Here is a 23,939-nt window from a genome sequence, read left to right as displayed (position 1 = left end):
CTCTAGCACAATGTTAATGCTAGCACAATGGAATTTCCACAGCTGCAGCAAACATTTTTTTGCATTTTCACCCTGATGAGCAATGTCAAATCAAGCTATGCAAATGCGGAACGAGTAATGAAGACTTTATGCACTGATAGCAGTAGATGGATTTTTATTAACAGAGTGTATTTGCAGTCTGACGGATTACCAAATCTCGCTGGTTTGTGGTGTAGAAACACTTCTCGGCTCACGGTGTCGGGTCTTTTGGAGGCTCACTGCTTGATGGTTTGACACCTGTGCAGCATTGTGATGCCTTGTGAAAGAGCATGTTTTATGTGCACAGAACTTGGCATCAGAAAGGTGTGCCCGCCAGCCTTCAGGGTAATGACAGCAAACAAAGGTGTTTTGGGAACTTGACTTGAACAGTGTGTGGCTTGCACGCAACTCCTCACAGGTGCCATTGTGGTGGGTCCTGGGCTCGCACACAGTTGTAAAGGGGTTTAGTGCAGACTGCAGCTCTGGGCCATGCACTTTCGTCCAGAGGAGCTCCAGCAGTTGCAATGCACGTCTGGCAGAAGCAGGGCTGCCTGTCGCCATGCTTAGGTTGCTGAGTTGAAATTACAACAGCGGCTCTTTTCGCCTGTGTGACTACCACGCATCTACCTTTCAGCACATTTTTGCAACAGTCAATCAGGCTCATGGCTGACACTTCTAGTGTCTGCGAGACTGCAAGACACTATCATCCTGCCATGATCGCGTTATAGTTGCATCAGGCCATGAGTGGTCGGATGTTGACACTTTCCCTCCTGGACACAATGACAAACACCTGAAACCCACATTGCCTGCAATCTAACAGCAGTCGCTGTTGGCTGCACACAACAGTGGCACTAATACAAGTCAGTACGTGCTCTTGTTCAGGCTGCACAGGCCACATGACTCGGCCTGATCCTGCAGCAGTTTTCTGCACATTCTGAGGACTTCCGAGAGCTACCCAGAGTTGAAGTACCAAAAGCCTGTACTTTGTTACAATGCTGCAAAGGCTTTCTAGTTCCAGCAACATGCAGACTGCCCTGCTGCTTGTAAGTATGCACCTAAGGTGACCACATGCAGTGCCCATAGAAGCAGAATCGGTCACATAGTGTTGATAGAAGGCCACTATGCTGTAAAACTACAAACAGTCATCTGCTAATGGTGGCTGCTACTCGTAAGGCACATGCATGGTAGCAAAGCTCCACCAAATGGTACAAACAAAGCTCAGGCAGATTCCCCGTGCTACCACAGGAAGGGCACCAGCACTGCAGTTGAGCGCAGGTACTCGTGGTAAGCTGGGTCGTTGCCCCACTTGCGGAAGGCCGCCTGCTCAAGCCGAGGCACCCCAGTGATGCGAGTAATGAGCAGCAGGTCCGTCACGGGGCACAGCACGCACAGGTACTCGGTCCGGCGAAACACGGAGCTGGCCGACAGGTACAGGCCCAGCCACAGAAGGATCTCGCCAAAGTAGTTTGGGTGCCTCGACACACTCCACAATCCCGTCCTGATGAACTGGCCCTGGGACACACAGGGGAAGGGAGCACGCACAAATGGTAAAAACTGTGGTAGCCGAAGTACACCATTATTACTTGCCTGCCCCTGGTATATGGGCAAGACAGTGCAAGAGAAATGGAAAAACCAATGCGGCTCCAAGCAGTAAAACACTTCAATCCTAGAAATGCTCACTTCAATATTTGCCAATTACTTCGGTCCGAAATGCAGACGTGATGGCTGCATGATGACAGCTGACCCATGTTTCCTGTTGCATTATCTCGGCCGAGACTTTTCTAGTCATTGCATCAATTAATCTGGTGGGTAAGTGAATACTGCAAAAATTGCGCTACAAGTACTCACTATTTATGCCAAAGCAATTGAAAGTAGCAACATGGGGTGGCAGTTGATTTGAAAAGGCTGCCAGCCAGCTTCTATGCCAACAAATGAAATTCAGATCATGACAGTAGTGACTGCCTTTTTTTTGAGCAAGAGAATGTGCTCGCTATGAGCATGGCCTATTCGGACTTGGCTACCTAGTGCACATTGCCAGAATGCACGCCCTATTTTTGTGCACCCTTCTCTTGTGTAATCTATGTGCAACAAACTGACTGTCGGTGGTTTAAGAACATGTATTTCATGTAAGCATTTCAGCTCTGTGGCTCAGAAAAATAGTGATTTAGGCCTCGGCATTTAATGTGAAAGGTATAAAATGCAAAAGGTGCCCATGTGAAGTGTCGGTACACGTTAACATTTTCAGGTGCCTTTTTTGTTCCTGTCATCTATTTTTTTGCTTAAATAGTATATTCAGCTCTCAAAATGATAATTCCTTAGCTTTCCAGTGCATAGACTAAGCGGTTAATTTTCTACAGTGATGTGCAAAATTTTCTACTAAGTGCCATAACTGACAGAAATAGCAACATCAAAATGCTAGGACTTGTCAAGTAAACACCGAAGTGCGATGGAATAAATTTCAGTTTCGTAGTTACGCATTTCGCTTGAAATTAAAAGAAATTCATCTGCTCAAAAATGGCAGACGATGTGCTACTCCCCTCACTGTTTTGAGAAATATTTACTGCTTCTACTATAAAGCACGAAAAACTATCTTGCTTGCGAAATGAAGGATGCTAAATTCACCTGGAACAAATAAACCACTGCAATGTGAGCAAAATGTCAGAATAAGATGAGAGTTCGCTTTGTAAGCACCCTAAAGGGTTAAAGAACCCCAGGTTATTGAAATTAATCCAGAGCCCTCCAGTATGGGATGTTTACTCATCCTGTACTGTACCCACTGACTATTGTTAGCGTGCTAATGATGGATGCAAATGCCAATTTCAAATGCTTCCGTGCAGTTTTTGAACATGCTGTGCTATCTGCCTTAAAGCTAGAGAACTGCAGCTTAGTCTTCTTTTCAGTTTATCCTTTTTGGTGCACGGTGTCATTTTTGCACCACTGGTGAACACAGTAGAGCATAGAAGTTGAGAATGGCTGCATCCACCAACATGGCACGTGCCCCAAAATGCAGCAAATCTAATAATTCGGCTGGGTCCACATTGATTTTTTTATAGATAGCAGCAACTATGATGACACTTCCTCATAGTCAGACTTTAGTTCAGAAGGTAAACAAGGCCCAAGGAACCAGCCCAGAACATTGGTGGCAGCACTTCAGTTAGTTTATTTGTGCCCATTTTGCTTGACTTGGTGGCAGTTATGAAAAGAATATTGTATTGACATTACTGATGTATTTTGTATAACTTGTAGGCTTTACACATAATTTGAGAAGGCTTTGATACTGTCTATGCTACGAAGGGTTCGCCCGGCAGTTTTGCCCAATGGTGTGCCCAAATATAGGGCTTGAATTGATTGCTTTCTGGCTCGGAAACTGTAAAAGCTGGAACTCTGACTTTTTTTTTAGAAGTATTTACTATTGGACAGGCAGACATGTTGTATATTCTAAAGTTTCTATTTTACTAGAAGCATATCTTTGCAGGTTTAGCTCAAATTTTATCTAAATAACGTTAATTTCACTTATAAAATTTGATGTCATGAAACACTTTAACAAAGCTGCCTTTATTAAGAGAAGTATTTAAATTGGGTTCAATTTAATGTACTGCATTAAATTTGAAATTTTATAGTTCTTGGGGTAAAAAAAATGTTACGAAAACCCATAAAATATGGCTATTTTTCCCATGGTAGTGGGAGTTAAACCCCATAATTTTACAAAATAAACACAGACACAGAATTATAACAGGCCAAAAATGCCTGCATGAACCAAAATGAGTGTTGGTGGATAAAGGCAATCTTTAAGCAACAAGTGATTAATGTAGCCAATCTCATTCGACACTGAGACGAATGCCAAAAGCCCTTGGCCAAATGCCTAGTAATGGACCTAATTTAGGAGTAAGCTCGAAAGTAAAAATAAATTCTGTACACAGCCCCTCTCCCGCCCTAAAAGGAAATACCTCGTTTCTGGGATCCGTGGAGAAGGTGACCTTCTGGTGGTCAGCAGCCACCTCCAGTGTAAAGCCGACCAGCCACAGCAACCACCCGGCCAGGTCACGCATGCCCAACGGTGCATCAGCCCACTTGCTCGTGTTCAGCAGAAGGGTGGGGAACAACGTCACCAGGATTCGCAAGGCTGCACAATGTCGCTTGTGAGGTAAGCACAAGCAATGGCTGCCTGGGGCTTGCTGGTCAAACCCCTGGCAACAGGTCAATGCATCTTAAGGGACACCACAGCCAACTTAACTGCAGCCATGCGGGATCAAAAAGACTATGCTCCTGTGCTCGCCCGTGCTTGTGCTATGCGAAAGAAAACGGCTCAGCAGTCCACTACACTACTACTACACTACAGTCCATGCTGTTAGTCAAGCCAACACAACCAAGTTAAAGTAAAAAGCCACATTCTATCGCAACAAAAGCAGCCCAGAACACGCCCATCAGGGTTCTTTACAATGATGAAACGAATGTTGCCATTTGCCACATGACATACTTCATTCTTTAGCTGGCCGCCATGTAACATCAACACCTCTCATCCTCGTGGTCACTGCACTCCGGCGCCCTGTCTGACTTCTTCCGTGGGCTGCGGGTTCCTGGTCCGCGTCGCCCAGCTGAGCCTTAGTGCCAAACCAGAACCAACCTTATCATTGCTCCCCCGCCATGTCCCTCGCCCTGACCACCTGACACAACAAACTGCAGCCAACATAACTACCCACCCTTCCGATCCGACCTAAGACTCCACCCACACAAGAGCACAACACCCCCCTGGCCATGCCGTTCGGCATGTCCAAGGGCCCCTGCAGTCAGTTCCTGGCGACCTGTGGCCCGGAAGATTCATAGACCAGGATTCATTCACCCACCTCTTTCATCATGGCGGCCAGCACTTCACCACCTTGCCAATTCTGTTCTACCGCCCTCTCAAGCCCACCACCATTTTACGTGTCTCTTCGTCAGTGTCTACTTCTATTTATGATCGGGACGATCACTCGGTGGCCACGGGTCGTGTAATGGCCAGAGGAAGAAGGTGGCAGTGATATCGGCCGGAGTACTCGCGCTAGGTCAGCAGCCATTAAATAATCTCATCGCCATCAGTCATCGTGTCTCATTCTTCGGCTGGCAGCCACGCAACAAGATGGTTGTTCTCGCTTGTTCCCAAGTCATACAAGCATACCTTGCATGCTCTAGTCAGCAGTGTGTCTGGCTTGGAATCCAAAGGCTGTAGGTTCGAATCCCACCTAAAACCTAAAAGTCTTGAAAATTTTCTTTATGTGAAATCAACTACTTAAGTCATTTGCGACATGCAGCGACCTTTAATTTGCATTAAGTCATGTTTTATTAAACTTCATTCCATGTGTGACGTCACATTAACATGATCATTGTGGAGTGTTTGAAATTCCCGTGCGAGGTCATGTGGCTGTGATATCATGACCCTGTTGGCCAATCAGGATTTTTCGCTCACAGACACCAACGCCGGTTTTTCTGCAACACAGGGCCTTTATGCTATCGCGTAGGAGCTGCACTGAGTGTTTTTCTTACAAAAAATACAATTGAATTTTATGCATGACACTACGAGAACAATGTCAGGCAACCTTGAAGCAAACGGACTGCAGACTTGTGGACAATGCGTACAGTTGTGCCTGGGGTCCCACTAAGGCAGAGACTTGCCCCTGGGGTAGTGAATACCCAGGGCCACTTTATTCCACTGTCTCGTGCTCTGGCAGTGGCAGTTCCTGCGGGTTGAATCTGATTTCTGAAGTGCACCATTTAGTTCCTATTTCTTTGTCTTGAGACATGTTTCAAAATCAGAGTAATTAAAATCAGTGATAAGCACTGTATTTTCTCTTAGACAACTCGCAAAAATGCTGAACTCTGTTGCATGCAAATAGCCAAGGCATTCAGACAGTGCAACTGGTGAAAGGCAGATCTTCACCACTGGCCTGTTGCTGGCACGTCCACTAAGTGCCAATTTCCCTACGGTGCAAAAACTTGCAGCCAGCCATCAGAGTAGATATCATCTGTGCAGAGCCATCAGCACTAGCCCCAAAAATTAAAGCCTTCATCTGAGCAGCAGAAATAATGCCAAAGGACCTGCCTTGCAATGTCCACCACAGGAAGAACTTTCGCCGACGTGGTGTCGGAATCTTCTGTGCAGCTTGACTGTGCCGTAACTTGCGAGTGAACAGGTAAAGGCCAAGTCTGCAAATAAAACACACCTTGCAAGTAGCAAACAAAGACTAAATTAAGCACAAGGCAAGAACGTTTCGTCCATGAGGTGTGCTTGACCAGATGCGCAACCTATCACATTGGCTAGGCTAAACGAAAGGAGCATGCACACATCTTGTGATACTTGTGACATATGTCTATGCACTGTTCTGTACATTTCACTGAACGTGCTGCAGAAGCAATTATGCAACGGCACCAGCAACACAATACACTGTGTCTGCATCTCCATCCACACTCTTATTTCTTATGGCCAAAAAATGTCTGCGTGGAACCTGGAGTGAGTGAGTGAATAATAACTTTATTGAGTGTCCAGCAGGGTTTAGCGCAACCGGGCCTAGGTCTCCCACGAGAGGACGTCGAGATCTTGTCTCCTCACCACCTCGAGGGCCTGCTGGATAGCCCAGAGTTGGTCATTGAGGCAGGAGCTGCACAGAGCGGTGGACCACCTCGACAAGAGGGTTTCGGGATTAACACTGGTTAGGTGTGCCTTACACTCCCAAAGTATGTGTTTAAGTGTAGCTATGTCTGTCTTGCAGACCTTGCACATGCTTGTGTTATATATTTCGGGGTAGATCCTGTTGCATTGCAGTGGGTCCGGGTACATGGAACCTGGAATCTTAAATTTTTAACCTCCGTATGAGGAAAACTTCTGAACTAATAATAAGGACTATGCTTTTCAACCCACCACAGAGCTGGGTTTATTCATCAGCTGCTTGCAATTCGTTGCTGCCAGAAAGTAAAAATGCTCCCAGTTACATATGCACTTGTTCAAGTGACGTGAGCTAGCCTTTATTGAGTATTGCTGACCTCAGGATGCACGATCTAACGCAAAAAAATTACCTGAGTGCCCAAAGGACGACCAGCCAGGTATGGACCTTTTGTCGGAGGGAATGGTTGCTGCTTCCCCAATTATAGCTCAGTAGTGCCAGAAGCATGCACGTACATGATCCTAGGCAGTACATACAAAAAAAAAATGAAAGCCACTTTCAGCAACGCTATCCTGCACTGTGATGCATGTCCATGGAAATGAAAACAGGCTATTGACAAGGTTTTTTGTCTTGCTGCTTAATACATTAGAGATAACAAATACAATATAGGATAAAGCATCTGAGAACACATCGGGTTAGATATGAAGAATTCTCCTGAGCACAAGACAGATCAGACCAGCACACATGTAAAGAATGGAGTCAATGCCTGCAGCAAAATGACAATGCCTAACTGAAAAGTTATAACTACAACGTGCACACAAGCATATATATGCAACGTATGCACATAAAATATAGCTGCTAGCTAGCAGCTGCTTTAATATGTTGCATTATAAACAACAAAATTCTACAATGACAGACTGTGCTTTTTACAGAACTGGGAAAAGGAGTTTTTGTTTTCCAGTTATATTTACATTATTTATTTCCACATACTGTAAAAAATAAACTAGAAATGTATTACAAATAATAAGACAAGAAAATAAACTGAACAGCCAAACCAAAAAATAAAAACCAACCGCGAAATCAAAACAATTAAGATGTGCGCAGAATAATCTCCAGGTACAGAGGAATCAAGCAGAGACTTCCAGCAATGACATGAACTTATCTAGTGGAAACGCATGGCGTTTCCGGCTAAAGAGCCCTATGATTCAACTGCACTAGAGAAGAAACTACCTAAATATGTTATTAGGGCATAAATTGGAGTCAAGTTGAGCGCATGTGATGTCCGCTGGTTAAGAGTTGGTGGGGCGAAAGTTAACTGTTATTTGAAAGACGGCAGGTTGAGTTGATACTGCAATGAATAAAATTTGATGGCACTTCTCAAAGGAGCGAAGGTTCAAAAAGCGAGGGCTGAGAATGGTAAGAATTCACGGTCATTTCGCAAAAGATGAGCTTACGAAGGCTTTCGCAGCATAACTTTTTCAGTACAGCTTCGTATGAAGCTGCCCTGTTTCGAAACTCGGGAAATCACACCTTGAAATTTGCGTGCCTATATTAATCAGCTACTATTAAGTTCAAGCCATAGCGACACAACTTGTGTTTCTTTAATGTAACAGCGCAATATACAAACTAAACAATGTTCGCGGCATTCAGCTACGCTTCAACAGCCCACCAGCTGAACTAGCAACAAGTAAGCGAACTGTATTTCGCTGATCTAATCTAATTTCACTTCCGTTAAGAAAAAAAAAAAAATCTCGTTTGGCGCAGCACAGATGTCCCAATAGGCGGCATTCTAACTGGCACTTCCTTCGCTTTGGCGTTAAATGAAAGAGGAAGTGTTTGCATTTACCAACAAGTTCGAAGAGAAGCTCGGTCCGAAGCACCGCGGAGATCACGAAGAAACCCCACTGAATTCCGATGTTGATGAGCGCACAGCTGATCAAAATGTTACTGCGCATTGCCGTCCCAGGCAGGACTCAGGCAGACCCAGAGTTCCAGCGACCCAGCACCGTCGCACGCAACACGTTTCCTTCACGAACTCAGAAATGCTCGGCCAAAGGGGCGAAACCACACCGCGCCGAAACAAAAATTTCGCGTACCGTCAAAACAAAAATAAAAAATAATCCTAGGCTTGATGTCGGTGACCTTTTCTCTTTACTTTCCGCTACTCGGTACAGATGAATATTTGCTTTAACAAAAAAAAAAACACTTACCCTTATATTATACCTCAATTTTGAAATATAAAAATTTGTTAAAGTGATAGCGGTATTAAAAGATGTGTGAAGTTTTACGAATGGTGTACATTAATGTGTCGCTTCGATTTGGCTGCACTAGCTGCACTGTGGTCCACCAGTGCAAGAAGTGCAGCACTTTTGCATTCGTGTGCCTGTGCAGCGCGGGACTGCTACACTTTCTTTTGGTAGAGTTCACTCTACTTCTAGCGTACATTGGCCAAAATGGCCAATACATTAGATAGGGTAACGCGGGTAACGTCATTAAGGAAGGAAAGACAAAAGTTGACTGCATGTTAACGATATTAACTCTATGACCTGAAGTGACGCTGCACGCTCGCGGCCGCTCGCGGCAGTCACAGAAGTGCACAACTTATGCAGCGAGTTCAGCCAAATCCATAGAGGCCAAATTGAAGAGGTGCATAGAGGGGCGTGCGGACGTTGGCTTCACTTTTCCTTCTCGGCGGCGGCTGGGTTTCGATGGAGGCGAAACGCTAAGGCGCCCGTGTGATGTGCGATGTCAGTGCACGTTAAAGATCCCCAGGTGGTCGAAATTATTCCGGAGCCCTCCACTACGGCACCTCTTTCATCCTTTATTCTTTCACTTCAGTTCAGGTGTCCGTCGATATGTGAGACAGATACGTATACCGCGCCGTTTCCTTTCCCCAAAAAAACAATTTTATTATGTAAATACTGTATTTATCACCTCTCCCTATACTTTTTCTTACTGTACCCTCACCTCTTTCATTTCACTTCTTCCATTGCCTCCTCTAGAAAGATGCCTGCGGCGTCGCTCGCTCACCTATTGTAGCCGCCATGCCCTAAGTTGCGGACGGTTGTTAAGAGATGGCGCTAGCTACTTCCCTATCTGCGCCAATGCGAGAGGCTTGTCAGGGTGGTGAGGTGCCGCGGCGGTAGCATCCAGTAGCCGGCATTGGCGGCGCTGCTCTAGCTGCTCGACAAGCGCGGCGCGACCCGTCTGTTCAATTGTATTTGAGCGAAGTCGTTGTGTTCTGGCCACTTGCAATGAAATTTTAGTTTTTTGCACGTATCGCAGTTGTTGCAGTCAATGTAGTTAGCGTTCACAAGTAACGTAACAAGACGCCCTCAGAAAATATTTTATTTTGACAGATTTGCCTAGCCCTGGAATGTCGCTTACGCAGCATGATGCGAGTCACACGTTAAACTTCATTTAAAGAGGGATTAAGTAGCCTATGAGAGAGTAAAATAAATTTATTTGCGACTTTTTACTTTCAGCTCTGCGTGCTTTTGTTTTCGTTTGCTTAAACAGTCGAAAACGCGCGGAAGGCGCCGTCTGGCGCAGAGACATCGTCTGCTACGATAGCAAAGCTATTACCGGGGCCAGTTGGTTGATCATTATGCGAAGGAATGCACTAAAAGCGGCACAAGAAGAGAACACAACGCGTGTGTCGTGTGTGTGTTGTGTTCTCTTCTTGTGCCGCTTTTAGTGCATTCCTTCGCATAAAGTCTGCCACAGCGCGGGCGCGCCACGACCGCACGGTGATGTGCGCATGCGCGCATATGTTGCAAGCGGCCGCCACAAGGATCGCTAGCTGCTACCTTAAGTGGTAGTAGACGAGGAAGGAGAAAGAAAGAGCATTAAACGACAGGTTAAAAACGTCGAAGGTAAAAATTGGATAGATTCAATGGAAAAGAAGCATAGTGTAGAACTATATCGATGCTGGAAAAGGCAGATCAGGAAGGAAATGTTTTATGATAACTCAAGAGGCAGTGCCCTACTCTTTGAAGCTAGGTCAGGGTGTCTTAGAACGCGCAGCTACAGAAAAAAAAATTTAACGAAGATGACACATGTGCTGTGCGTGGCAAATCTGTAGAAACAATAGAACACCTCATCCTTAAATGCGATGGTATCCATCCCGATGTCGATGCAGGCACAGTCACTCTTCATGAGGCTTTAAGGTTTATAATAATAATAATAATAATAATAATAATAATAATAATAATTGGTTTTTGGGGAAAGGAAATGGCGCAGTATCTGTCTCATATATCGTTGGACACCTGAACCGCGCCGTAAGGAAGGGATAAAGGAGGGAGTGAAAGAAGAAAGGAAGAAGAGGTGCCGTAGTGGAGGGCTCCGGAATAATTTCGACCACCTGGGGATCTTTAACGTGCACTGACATCGCACAGCACACGGGCGCCTTAGCGTTTTTCCTCTATAAAAACGCTGCCGCCGCGGTCGGGTTCGAACCCGGGAACTCCGGATCAGTAGTCGAGTGCCCTCTTTAAGGTTTAGAGATAACAATAGTCATGTAAATAAATCTGCGGTGGAAATTAGCAAAAAGCGATTGGAGGATTGGTGGTACTAAAGCAGAGAGGTGACATAAGTTTTAAAGAGTAGGAAGACGTTTTTTTAAAGGAAATGGCGAATTGTATTAACAACTTACAGCGGAGTAAACAAAAATAAAGGAAAAAACTGAGCATAGTGGCAACAACCACTGTCCCGTTTCAAAGGGGGTGCTCCTACCTTCCATCCATCCATCCATTGGAAAGGAGAAAAAAAGGAAAGGTAAGGACACAGGATTTTGGCGCACACGGCAGGCATCTTCCTAGAGGAGGCGATGCTTCTTCAAACTGCCTGCTATCCTTTATTTCCGCTGCCCCAACTCAGGAGTTGCCGCCGTAGTGATGGCAGATGCCGAGGTTAGCAATAATCTTTTGTTTTACCTTCCTTTTTGTTTTGATTTTACATTACTACTACTTACCACCATACGTAGAGAGTCGATTCAGCTAATTTCCGGTAGCTTCAGTAGTAAGTGATTTTATTAAAATAATAATAAAAAGGAAGGACAAATTTTTTGCTAGCCCCGGCATCTACCATTTGATACTGAAGCACCTGAGCTCCTGAGCTGGGGCAGCGGAAAATAAAGGGTAGCTGGCAGAATGGAGAAATGAAATGAAAGAGATGAGGGGACAGGAGGAGAGGATAGGGGAAGAGGTAATATACACAACCTATTTACGCAATAAGAAATGGGTGCAGGTTGCGCGCGTGATTAGTTTATGATGGAGCACGGTAGCTTCGCTTTCGGGCGTGCTTTCGGGCGCGTGTGCTGTGCGATGTCAGTGTAGGTTAAAGATCCCCAGGTGGTCGAAATTATTCCGGAGTCGTCCACTATGGCACCTCTTTCTTCCTTTCTTCTTCACTCCCTCCTTTATCCCTTCCCTTACGGCGCGGTTCAGGCGTCCGCCGATATGCGAGACAGATACTGCGCCTTTTCTCTCCCTAAAAAACAATTTTTTCACTTCCGGGCGTCCGATGCGCCCACCAGCCCCCAAACCCAAGTGGAGATCAGTGGCAGACACTGGAAAAATTTTTGGAGCCAGACCATGCACTGAGTGCAACCATGACTGCGAGGGGAGTGAGGTACATTCTAGTTGAGGCGCTGATAGAGAGGTATGACATTGATCTAGCGCAGGTGATTGCGAAGCCTGTAGTCAAGCTAGGGTGGCTAGTCAAGCCAAAGAACATTGGCCGACTCAGTGCCGTTCTAGCGACTGATCGGCGTCCGTCGTGATTCAGGGGAATTCGTTCGTCTTCTTTGGAACCCGCTGCGCTGGAGTGACGCAGCAAATTCACTGCAAATGGTGCAGTCAACGATGAATATTACTTCAGCAGGTAAGATGCGATGGAGTTATGGCTGCAGGCTTTGATATTTCATGTCTGAGCACAACTTCATGCACAGAAACGGACTCGCCGAGCTGCTTGTTCGGGAGCTTGTCGCTAGTTCTCTTAACACAACACATTTCGACATTACTATGGAGTGTTCATTGATAAAAAGCAGGCACGCTGACCTTGCTTGAGTATTTTATGATCGGTGATCGTCCGATAGCGTTATGGAACGCCACGGAATATATGTTCTTGGCACGCGACAAAAGAGCTTGGATCTCTCTCATTTCAGCGGGAATAATTTCCCTGCTTGAAGAGAACCAGACGGAGCTGAAAGTGTTTGCCTTGAAGAAACTGGACAACATCGTGGACGAGTTCTGGGCCGAGATATCCGAAGCAATCGAGAAGATGTAATGACTTGCTTTTTTAACCCAGTGCGTATAGCAAAAGCTTACTTTGTTGCTATTTTCAGTGAAGTCCTCTACGAAGACAATGGATTTCCAGAAAGGCAGCTGGCCGCACTTGTTGCTTCTAAGGTTCGTTGTGACATCCTGCGCCAGCCAAGAGTCGTGCTTAATGATCTTGGTTCCTCAGGTATACTACCATCTCGGTTCGTTTGAAGACTCCCTCACCTATGCCCTGGGTGCGAATGACCTCTTCGATGTGACCGCGTCGTCGGAGTACGTTCAGACCATCATATGTACGTAGAATTTTCTTTCCAGTTTTGCAGCCGTCTTTAGAGCTTTGCTGTGCATTATCAGCCAACTGTATTTAGTTTTGCATTCAGAGTGCATCATTTTGTGTGCAAGCTGATTGGCTTGAATGGTGGGACTGGATATAATGGCCAAATATAGGCTAAGGATGGGCAGACCTTTTTAAGTGTGTATTAGTCACGTAGCAGTGGTCAAGGATCAGCCCAGAGATTTAAGCCTACAGGCTGTGTTGAGATCAAAATTGTGCGAACCACCTGGCTGGTAATAGTTCCTACCTGCACTCATTGCAGGAGGCAAATATTGGAGAGTTTTGGTTTGGTTTATTTTTTATGGGGGCTTAACGTCCGAAAGCAGCTCAGGCTATGAGGGACGGCGTAGCAAAGGGCTGCGAAAATTTCGACCGCCTGGGGTTCTTTAACGTGCACTGACATCACACAGTACACGGGAATTTCGGCTCTATCGAAATACGATTGCTATGGCTGGGATCGAACCCGCGCCTTTCGGGTCAGCAGCCGAGCGCCATATACCACTGAGCCACCTCGGCGGCTTATATTGGAGAGTTTCAGCATAAGGGAAACATGCTAATGTGGACGTACACCGGATCGCCTGGGCGCCTCCTGTGTGTGTGGAGTGACCTGGCAAGTCGATCTAGTCTGGCACGTGTCTACACTAGTATGTCTTCACTATGCTGAAATCTGTTACTTGCTGGAATGTGGGTGAGAATATATCCGTGAAGGTTCTGTGACTGTGAGTAAAAAATTCCTTCTAAAAGAATATTTATTTTTCTTCTCAGGCAAAAACATTCAATAGGAGATGCATTGCCCATATTAGCATGGTACTTGTTGCACTTCTAAACAGCAGACACCTGAGATGTGCCTCTTGTGTTTGCAGCCAAGTCCATCGACCACTACATAAAGCTACGCAAGCAGCCTGAGGTCAGTGAGCCCGTGGATGAGCGCCTGGAGGCCATCGTGAACCGCATGTTCCAGCGCTGCTTTGATGACAAGCAGTACCGACAGGCTGTGGGCATTGCCCTGGAGACGCATCGCATGGACATGTTTGAGAAAGCCATCGTGTCCTCAGTAAGTGCTGTTAAAGTATGGCCTATGCAGGGTAAAGTATTGCATACGCTTTGCCTTGCCTTTTGGTACGTGTGGAAATAGCTGTAATGCCAAGTGGCTGTGCTCAAAGACATGGCTATGCCGTGAGCATTGGTGTTGCTTTTTGACCTGTTCCCACAAAGGCACTGGCGGTTCAGAAACGACCCACATTTTCGTTGCTCCAGTTTCATTACACATCTGTCATGCATGATTAATATACACATGGGTGCACCGCATCCCTTCTAGTCTTCTACTGTGTTGACTCAACATTCCAGTATCCCTAGCATGCATCTGCTGGTCTGGTCTAGTGAGTTGCAAGCACAACAGAGATGCTCCCAACACCATGCTTCGTCATATTGTCAAGTATGTGAACTGAGCTAAGAAAAAGAGACTGGGTGGTAAACAAGGTGAGTTTTAATATACCAGGTGTTTTGGGAAGGTGGTCGCTAATATTTAAAAATAGGGTTTTTGAGGTAAAGAGAAGCTTTTTGTGGCATAGTAATAGTGTTGGCAGACATCAAAAAACAGTTGAATCATGTTAACTATTAAAGTGAATAAATTCTTATTTTTTAACTTTCTAACTATGACTGATGGGCACCTGATTGCAATTACAAATTTATAGCTGGTCATTAGTAATAGCCATCTCGGGTTTTAGAATCTCGAAAACACAATTACACTCGGCGCTGTGTCTAAAAAAAATTTGGCTGTTTCAACTAGTTACGTGCACTGCAGGGGTTGCTTTAGGTCTCTTCGATTTGGCTGCACTTTCCGCACCAGTTCAAGGAGTGCAGCACTTTCGCATTCGTTTTGCCAGTGCAGCGCGTGCCCGCTGCGCTTCCGTCTTTGTTTTGCAAAAGTGCCAGACTAGTGCAGCATGAGTTCTTGGCTAACTTGCACTCTCCCTAGTGGAAGTGCAGGTGTAGTGCAGCAATATGGCGGCGCCCATGTGTAGATAGGAGGAGCGAAGAAGATATGGCAGTGGTCTCTAAATTAAACTATATCAGTTCTTTCTTGAAATGAGGAGGTGAAGAAGTGTTCATGGCGTCATAATTTTAAACCTAAGCAGCCAAGTCGAGCCTGAAGGGCGGCATTTCAGCGCATATTCGTAAATCGTCTCCGTGTATACATGCAACAACGCTTTTTTCCAACGAAACGACTATTTCCTGGGGCTGGTTCATGGCGACACTACCTTGGCATTTCTTGCTTGAAAAATACTTAACGTAGTTAGGGATATTGGCACCCGTTGATGTCGGCGGCACGCAGTTGGCTGTAATTTGATAGTGACGCCAAGGCTAGCAGACGACCAGGCCTGCACTCGACCATTCATTTTGGAAGCAGCTATTGCCAAGCTGCACTTGAACTGACGCTGCACGCTGGTGGCACTGCCGCGGAACTCCACGGAACTAATGCAGTGAGTGCAGCCAAATCAAAGAAACCTTTTGCCTGCATGCTTTTCGGAAGCTCATGTATTTTGGCAAGACGTAGCCAAAATTTGTTGAGCCACAGCGGTGAGGTTAATCGCGTTTTCGAAATTCTCAAAGCCAATATGACTATTGCTAATGGCTGGCTACAAATATCTAATTGCAATCAGGTGCCCCTCGGTAATAGTTAAAAGTTGACTATTAGAATTTAATTAATCTCTTTACCAGTTAACATGATTCTCCTGTTTTTTGACGTCTGCCAACACTGGTATTTAAATGCTGTAAAAAGCTGCTGTTTACCTCAAAAACACTATTTTTAAAAACCTTGCCTGAAACACCTGGTATGTGGGGCCCTTGGCTTTTATTTATTTTGGATTTCGGGGAGTAAAAATTGGGAGCTGGTATTTTTAAGCTTATATTTAGATACAGATTGGGTTACTCAATGAAAACTACCTTTATTCAGAGTTTTTTTCCGGACTTCTTTCTGCTCGAAAAAATACACCCATCACTATGCATACGGTGCACTGTGGCATCCGGACAGGAACATTCAGCGATTTGCAAGTCCTGCCACTCATTTTTATATGTCAGCTAAAAGCGGGGATTTTTATAAACAGGGTTCGATTTCATATATTTTTTATTAATATGTTGTAACAGGGTGTTGTAAAAAAGAAAATGTGCACCTTCTTTACAACATTGCTAGTATGGCCCGGCACTTCTTATGCCAGAATTTGCTTGCATTTATATGGTATACCGGGATTCGCACATAGTGGCTACACATGGCCAGAAATACTCTGGATTTTGCCTGCCTTTATGCTGGTATTGAGTGAATATCGCGTTTTTGTGGACCTTTTTTAGAAAAATATTTCGCTTCCACCTCCCTCCTCATGCTGTAGTGAGAATAGCAATCAATGCAAATTAAATGTATGGCAAAACTGATTCCTGCAGCTGCAAGCACTGAGCAAGCAAAGCAGAACAAAATGTTCAAGCCTTATGACTGTCTTGCACATCAAGCATGTGCTGTAGGGCGGGGGAGGGTATGTCTATGTCAACTGAAGATGTGAGGCGCCATCAGCTCTCTGTCCCAATTTTGCTCTACTAACCACTAGCCTTTTACAAGGTAAAAAGAGGTTTCAGAGCAATAACTGTATGACTTATGCTCTCTGGAAGTTTGTATCACGTATGTCGTCTCAGTGGTCGCCCCACTAATGAGTGAGGAGGGACATAGAGGAGAATGTGTGAGGTTGGGCTAAGGCAGCACAAGCATGTGGTGATGGTGCAAGCATTTGCTACAGGGGCACCCTAGTGGCATTTAATAGGCGCAGCTCAGCCACTGCCAATCCGACCCTCGGCCTCGCTAACGTGGCAGTTGCAGTGAATGCAGTCATGCTGACCGCTCAGGAGTCATCGTAAAGGCACTCCAGAGACCCCTTCACAGGAAGCATTCTAGTGCCTCCACAAGGAGCTCCCTCCACGCAAACGTGAAAGCAGCTCTGAAGGGTGTTCCGCAGCAGTTACCAGGTTGGGCCCAGAGGAGTCCCCACAGCTGTTGCTGCACAACTTCCTACGTTTAACGTCTAGGGCTGTGCTCACGGAGAGCAGAAATAGCTTCATATCTGAGAACCGTAAGATGTCAGTTATTATAGGTGTTAACTTCCTGTGCTCAATTTATCCCTAATCTAACACTGTCCTTTTATAGTAGTAGTGCAAACAGGTCAGCCCTGTCGAATTCCTGATAATTATTAAAGATGCCTACTTTTGAGTTTTAAACACCTATATTTTGAGGAGGGGGTGGGGAGGGGAGGAAGGCTGAATGCCTGCCTTTTTGGGTTTAGTTTAATGCCTAGATTTCTGTTCTCTATTCGTCACCCACTGCTAGAAATATACTATTGAGACAACATGCCCCCACTCGTAACATATGTCGGATAGGACAGCTGTCATCATAGAGGCTAAGATGCTAGACAGCTTGCCACCTCAAATAAAACGCCTGAAAAATTTTATGTGCAGCAAGAAGAATTTTCAGCACCTTTGTATCAAAGATCCCATTCTACCTGCTGTATGCATCCAATGCATCATCATAATAAACCAGAAAAATGAATTCGCCGCAGTGCTCTTGTGTTCACGTATGATGTTTACTTAATGTATGTGTCATTTTTCCTCATTGAGGTAGTCACATTTGCTTACGTTACATATTTTTAGTTATTGCAACAGGCATTCATAAGTAATTATTGCATATTTTCAAGCATGTTTAATGAAGTGCCTGTGAAGTAGCTGGCATGACTGTACTTGCGTTTTGGACCCATGACTGAGATAGCTGCATGACTGTACTTGCGTTTTGTACCCATGACTGGCCTATGCCTGCACGTCCAGCCAGTGTTGGACATGTTGTATTTTCTTCAAAAATAAATTGAATTTTTGGATGGCAGGTACTTGTTCTTTGGTGCTGTCATTTGTGTGTGCATTGTGTACCTGGAGGAAGCAGATGGTTTCACAGCTTAGTTGTGCGGTCTGCTTGCAGAAAGAAGTCCCGGCCATGCTGGCCTACAGCACCAACGTGGCCATGACACTGGTCCAGAACCGGGCCTTCCAGGATGAGGTTTTGCGTACACTTGTTCGACTGTACAAGAACCTTGCCACGCCAGACTATGTCAACATGTGCCAGGTACCGTTTTGAAATTATATACTGGGTGTAACCAGCAGTGTATCGTTATTGCATGATTATCTGCCACAATAATTTATTGGTTCCGGCGTTCATCTGCTGAGCCAAAGCTTGCGGAATCAAATCCTGGCCACAGCGGCCATGTTTCAATGAAGACAAGATGCGTAATGCCCGGGCGCTGTGCGATGCCTGTGTGCATTAAGGAACCCCAGATAGTCGCAGTTATTCTGGAGCCCTGCTCCACTGTGTCGCTCAAAGCTTCTGCACAAGAATTCTATATTGAAGTTATCTTATGATGCCTTTGCATAGGACATATGCACCTTGCATACAATTTCATCCTCATGAAATAAAGAAAGCCTCTTTGTGAGCAATGTGGTAAAGTGGTCACAGAAAACCACGGTTCTATTTTTATGCAGAAGCCTTGAGAAACTAAAAAGTATTTCACAGTATATTTAGCAGCAAATACACTCATAGGAGAGAATGCAGTTGTAGACCTATTGTGAGTTAGGTTCCTAAAAAGGAAATATAAACAAACTGTAGCACTTCGGAAAACAGTATAGTCATTCAGCACAACAAGCAGTAATTCTTTTCAACCCTGTGTTTGGAACATGATAGCTCAAGTTGCTGCACACACATGCACGTGCAAAGGCATGCAGGCATGCATTCTCTCTCTTTCTCTCCTGTCACTGTTTTGTGCTGAATTTCAAACACAAGGCTTGCAGTGGCGCCTGGATTAATTCTTTTTTGCTATATTTGGAAGGAGGGCAGATGGTGACTTGTCATTGTGAGAGTAGTGCCTTCTGTGGCTTACTGCTGCAGTGTCTGCTATTGGCCGTGGCCTCTGGTTTGCCACTCAATGCTGGACGAGTCCTCTTCCCTAGCTGGCATTGCAGTGGTCCCACCACTGGGTCTGCATTTCCAAGTGAAGCAGATGGCAATGGTGTTTGTCTGTGCTTTTTGCACCTTGCTGTTTCTTAGATAAGCTTGACCTTCGAGCCTGTTCTAGCTACAGTGGAACACCGATTACGCATTCCCCATTCATGCGACGACCTGCATTTTAACGACGAATTGGCGTGGGCCCGGCGAATTTCTCATAAGGATAATGCATTGAAAGCCTTGGCTATATGACGGAAAAATATGCACGCCCCGTTTCATATGATGGTCGGCGAGAACTGACCGGAGTGAGAGGCGCTGCTGGCGAAGCACTTGGCAGACGTGACGCCATCCAAGTTGGTTAAAGATTATAATCAAGACAGACGCGCACGCAATGATACGATTGAGCGCACAACGGCCTGTAATGACAGTTCTGCAGACGGCTCGGCCTCAGACTCGCCTCATGTGACCCTCAGCCATCCATTCTAGGCTGCTTGCTTGGCCTGTTTTTCTGTGCGCTTCGCTGACGAAGGCCTCGCGACACCTAGCAAGCCAAAAGCGAGCGGCTCGCTGTCACCTGGCGGGCCGCACATCGCTACAGAAAGCATGCCACCAGCGACCATCGTTTCTTTTTTCTTTATGATGTGAATTCTTAGTACAGACACTGCTGCCTGCTGCTGTGGAGTGACAGCAGCTCTAGAGAAAATGAACAGAAATACATGTCGCAGGGATGGTCGTACTGTGCTTCGCAAAATGCCGTCGAATGGTCGGAGCAGTCATATATTTCAGATGAATCGTCCAAGTCATAGTTTTTAAGGTGCATGTGACGTCTACTTAATGTGCAGGGATGGGATCTCTTGTGCCTTGCCTAAACCCGCCTCTTCGACACCGAAAAGCCGGGCTGCGTCCGGTCTTAGCACTAATTCTCGCAGAATGAAAACAGATGCTTTTACAACGCGCGGGGAAAAGAAATTCAGTAACTTTTTGAAAGCCAGAGTAGCGAACGCGTTTATTACATGAATCTCACTTGTGCGAGATTTTTGATTATACGATGGTTTCGCTCAGTCCCTTTAAAAATTGTATAATCGACTTTCTACTGTATTTGTTGTGTGTGCGGCTAGCGTCATTTGTCAGGGGATGGATGATGACTGAAGTGCGATACCTGTGCAGTGCCTCATCTTCCTGGACGATGCACAGTCAGTGGCAGACGTGCTGCTGCGGCTTCTGGATAGCAGTGGGGTGAGTGGCGTCCTTCCTCCTGGCTGGTTGTGAAGGGCTGACTCTTTGAGTTTGGGGAGGCTGCCAGTCAGGTTGCAGCGGTGGCCTTGTTCCTGTTCTGCAGGAGTCCACACTGATGGCATACCAGATTGCGTTCGACCTGTACGAGAGTGCCACCCAGCAGTTCCTGACACGGGTGCTGCAGGCGCTACGCACCCTTGGAGGAGGAACAGGCGGAGCAGGCGGAGGAGGAGGGCAAGTTTCTCACCTTGCCATGTTTACTTAGTGCTGGATAACTCTGGATAACTTGAACAAATTTTTGATTGTCTCCGATATATTGAGATTTGATCCCTGTTACAATATGCAGCATTTTTTTCCTGCAGGGCTACGGTGTTGCTAAATGTTTCATAGCATGCTGGTGAGAAGTGCTGTTCACACCCATTCTGGTCTTGTGAGGGCTTATGCTTTCAACAGAAAAGGAGAAAAACTGAGGAGAAAAAAAATGCATTGTGCATTCATATTAGCTTCATCAAGGATGTGCACTAGATAAACAGTAATTGTGCCATAGAATGATCGTTTGCTAGAAGCAGCCTGTCGTTCCAGGATATGCATGGTAGACACCTCTCTAGTCAGCTGGATATGCCGGTGTGGTGTGGCTGAGCGCGTCTTTGTGTGGCTGCAGGGCAGCAGCAGCAACAGCAGCAGAAACAACAACAGCAGTAGTGGAGTCAGCAGACACACCCGCTGAGGCACCGGCAGCCACTGAAGATGCCACGTGAGTCGCCTTCCTCTCTGTTGTCTGTTAACCACTAGGGTGAAAAGAAGGAGACATGTACGCTGACCACTGCTTCCTGAGCAGGGGAAGAGTTCCTTGGGTTGCACAGGACAGTTGTAACTGTGCCAATGAATTCGTAATGTGCACTAGCAGACATTGTCAGTTGGCTTTTTTTGTCCTCTTTTTCTCAGCTCATAATTGAGGAAACTGTTGTGGTTCCTTGCCTTTCTCTTCGGTTGCTGTTTGTCCTTGCTTGAACTACTCTGCAGCACAGGCTAAGAGAAGCATGAGTGCTGACTTGAGACACGTGAGAAAGCTGCAGAATCTGTTCACCACTCTGTTCTAACCTGCCTTCTGGCAAAAATCTTCCTGTCCTCTTTGCCCCCTTGACTAAATTTTTGGTGCTGCAGTATTGGGGTATTGGGGCCCATATTCTAACTTTGTGGCAATGTCAGAGATGCTTTGACTTGATGGAGGTTAGCCCTCTCCACATTTGCAACATGGAAAGTGAGCGCGCCAAGATGGGAAGTCTGAGGTGGTGAAAAAGTTAAGGAGGCATAGTTTGCTAACGGTCCCATGGAAAACACTTAGCTGTTGATTACTTTCATAATTTGGCAGCCGTGTTGAACAGAGCTTTGGAGCTGTAGATAAATTTTTGTTTACACATTATAACAAGTAGTAGGGTAAGGGTTTACAAGGTAAGTAGGGGTGTGCAAATATTAAAATTTTTGAGTACGAATCGAATACAAATTTATGAAGAAGAGATGCGTGCAGATATCGAATCAAATATTTGTTGTGAAAAAAAGCGTTTTATAAAAAGATAAATAGGTAGACTTTTTCTTATTTGCAGCAATAAATAAATTATGTGCAGTAACAATTCAAGCACGGTTTTATGTGTGTACGACGTGGTCACAGAGAATGTCAGTGGAGCCATTAAAGTACATGCTGACATCAGGAGTTTTTTTTTTTTTTTGTGAAATGGAATGGTCATTTTAGACTATTGGAATTTTTGAATGTGTGAGAGTAAAGTAATTGGCCACCTTATCTTTCCAAGTTCAGTTTTCATTTGCAAAATTAAAGCTGAAGCCTTCTTCTAAAATTGTTCATTGTAGAGGGGAAATAATTCCTGTACTTTGCGTGGTGTGTTGGCAGGAAATGGGAATTGTTGTAATGGAAATTTCACTGCAGTGGCGTTCATTGCACTAAGGTTATAGTAGTCTTTTTGCGAGCTGCTAATGCTCTAGCTTTAGGTCGCAGTTAATGACCATCCGAAGGGGACTGATTCAGAACTAGAGCTCTGTGCTCTGAAAGAACATATTTGCGGCTACCTCAGCTGCTCTTGAAAGCCCCGACTCAGTGGCCCTTTTGCCTTGCAGCCCCGCGAGTGGACATGCCAGCCAGGTGGACAAGTTGGCCACCATCCTAAGTGGGGAGGTGACCATAGGGCTGCACCTACAGTTCCTCATCCGTAGCAACCACACAGACCTGCTCATCCTCAAGCAGACCAAGGTGGGCTGCAAGTACTTTGCACATGTAACTCAGGGCTGTTATGCTAGTTTTGTACCAGGGCACCTGCCGGAATACAGAGGAACGTCATTATGGTGACTGTTTGAGGGTATAAAAGAATTAGTGCCAAACTGTTGTGTTGCACGCTCTACTTTCATTTGGAGTATTGTTAACGCCCAGCCTTCTGCACTACAGACATTTTGCGTTACCGTAAAAACCGGACTATAGGTCGGACCGGAATATAGGTCGACCCCCTAACTAATCAATTCTAAAAATGAAAAAGATCTTTTTTCAATGGGAAAAGTACCGAAAGACATCCTTACTTTGAAACAAATGCGACTCGAGAGGTTGGACAATGGTGACAATATTTAATTTCATTTAAATGCTGCTTGTATGTACACCCGGCAAATTTTTTAACAATATCGCGCACCAATCGGCCCGCGTGTTTGTTACGGGCACAGGCAAGTACGGCGCCGTAGAGCAAAGCCCTCCTCTTCATGAATCGCCGCAACCAGGATGGCGAGCCTTTGAGTTGCGCCCTCGTGAGTCTAGAGGCACGCGCGATCTCTGCCGCTTTCACGCGGATGCATTCGGCAGTCACAGGCAGCGATCTTGCTCGCAGCGCAACGTTTCCTTCCTATTCTCGATACACTACGATCTGCCCACGAAATGTTTTCTTCTGGTTGCTGCAAGTTGTAATACGCAGCTTCTGCCTCCGCCAGTACTGAATGCTCTTTTCGGATACTCCAAATTCGCGCTGTACCGCCAGGTTCCCGTGAGCTTCCTCGTACTCAATCGTGTTTTTCTTGAAGGCGACGGTAAATTGCCGTTAGCTTCCGCTTTGCATCTACTGAAACGCAAAATGGCGGCACTGCTGCTGATGGCGATGGTGATGGTGGCTGCTGACTTCAGCCACCCATTGTTGCAAGACTTCCGTATTTTTTCCGCCAATGACCGGTATATAAGACGGGGGTCGACTTTTCACCATGGTTTTTTGAAAAAAAGTTCGACCTATATTCCGGTTTTTATGGTAGTCTACGTTCTGTGTCTCAGCTGTGGTAGACTTTGGGACAGACTTGAAGAGACTATGAAAATTTATTCATCTTATCAGAAGTGCTTGAAAAAAGGGTGTGTGTTCCAGAGGGGTTGT

The 23,939-nt window shown here is 45.6% G+C and overlaps 2 protein-coding genes across 2 annotated transcripts in view; one reads left to right on the top strand and one right to left on the bottom strand.

The window, feature by feature from the left end:
• Positions 1–137: 137 nt before the first annotated feature.
• On the bottom strand, positions 138–8,777 carry LOC144126183 (uncharacterized). Its single transcript, XM_077660178.1, has 5 exons — positions 8,500–8,777; positions 7,066–7,174; positions 6,095–6,198; positions 3,966–4,141; positions 138–1,530 (listed from the first exon to the last, which is right to left on the bottom strand). Exons 1-5 carry the CDS (start codon positions 8,606–8,608, stop codon positions 1,255–1,257), a joined length of 774 nt encoding a protein of 257 aa, XP_077516304.1. The 5' UTR covers positions 8,609–8,777; the 3' UTR covers positions 138–1,254.
• A 3,594-nt stretch (positions 8,778–12,371) lies between these two features.
• The window catches only part of Rpn2 (Regulatory particle non-ATPase 2), a 43,998-nt gene continuing 32,430 nt past the window's right edge, over positions 12,372–23,939 (top strand). Inside the window, exons 1-10 of the mRNA XM_077660177.1 lie at positions 12,372–12,536; positions 12,820–12,937; positions 13,000–13,063; positions 13,122–13,227; positions 14,132–14,322; positions 18,277–18,420; positions 20,461–20,529; positions 20,633–20,763; positions 21,191–21,283; positions 22,660–22,792. Coding sequence (XP_077516303.1) covers positions 12,503–12,536; positions 12,820–12,937; positions 13,000–13,063; positions 13,122–13,227; positions 14,132–14,322; positions 18,277–18,420; positions 20,461–20,529; positions 20,633–20,763; positions 21,191–21,283; positions 22,660–22,792 — 1,083 coding nt within the window. The 5' untranslated portion in view covers positions 12,372–12,502. The remainder of the gene's footprint in view (positions 12,537–12,819; positions 12,938–12,999; positions 13,064–13,121; positions 13,228–14,131; positions 14,323–18,276; positions 18,421–20,460; positions 20,530–20,632; positions 20,764–21,190; positions 21,284–22,659; positions 22,793–23,939) is intronic.

Source organism: Amblyomma americanum, chromosome 3 (assembly GCF_052857255.1).
Source record: "Amblyomma americanum isolate KBUSLIRL-KWMA chromosome 3, ASM5285725v1, whole genome shotgun sequence".
Lineage (NCBI taxonomy): Eukaryota > Metazoa > Arthropoda > Arachnida > Ixodida > Ixodidae > Amblyomma > Amblyomma americanum.
This window is presented reverse-complemented; position numbering and strand designations above follow the sequence as displayed.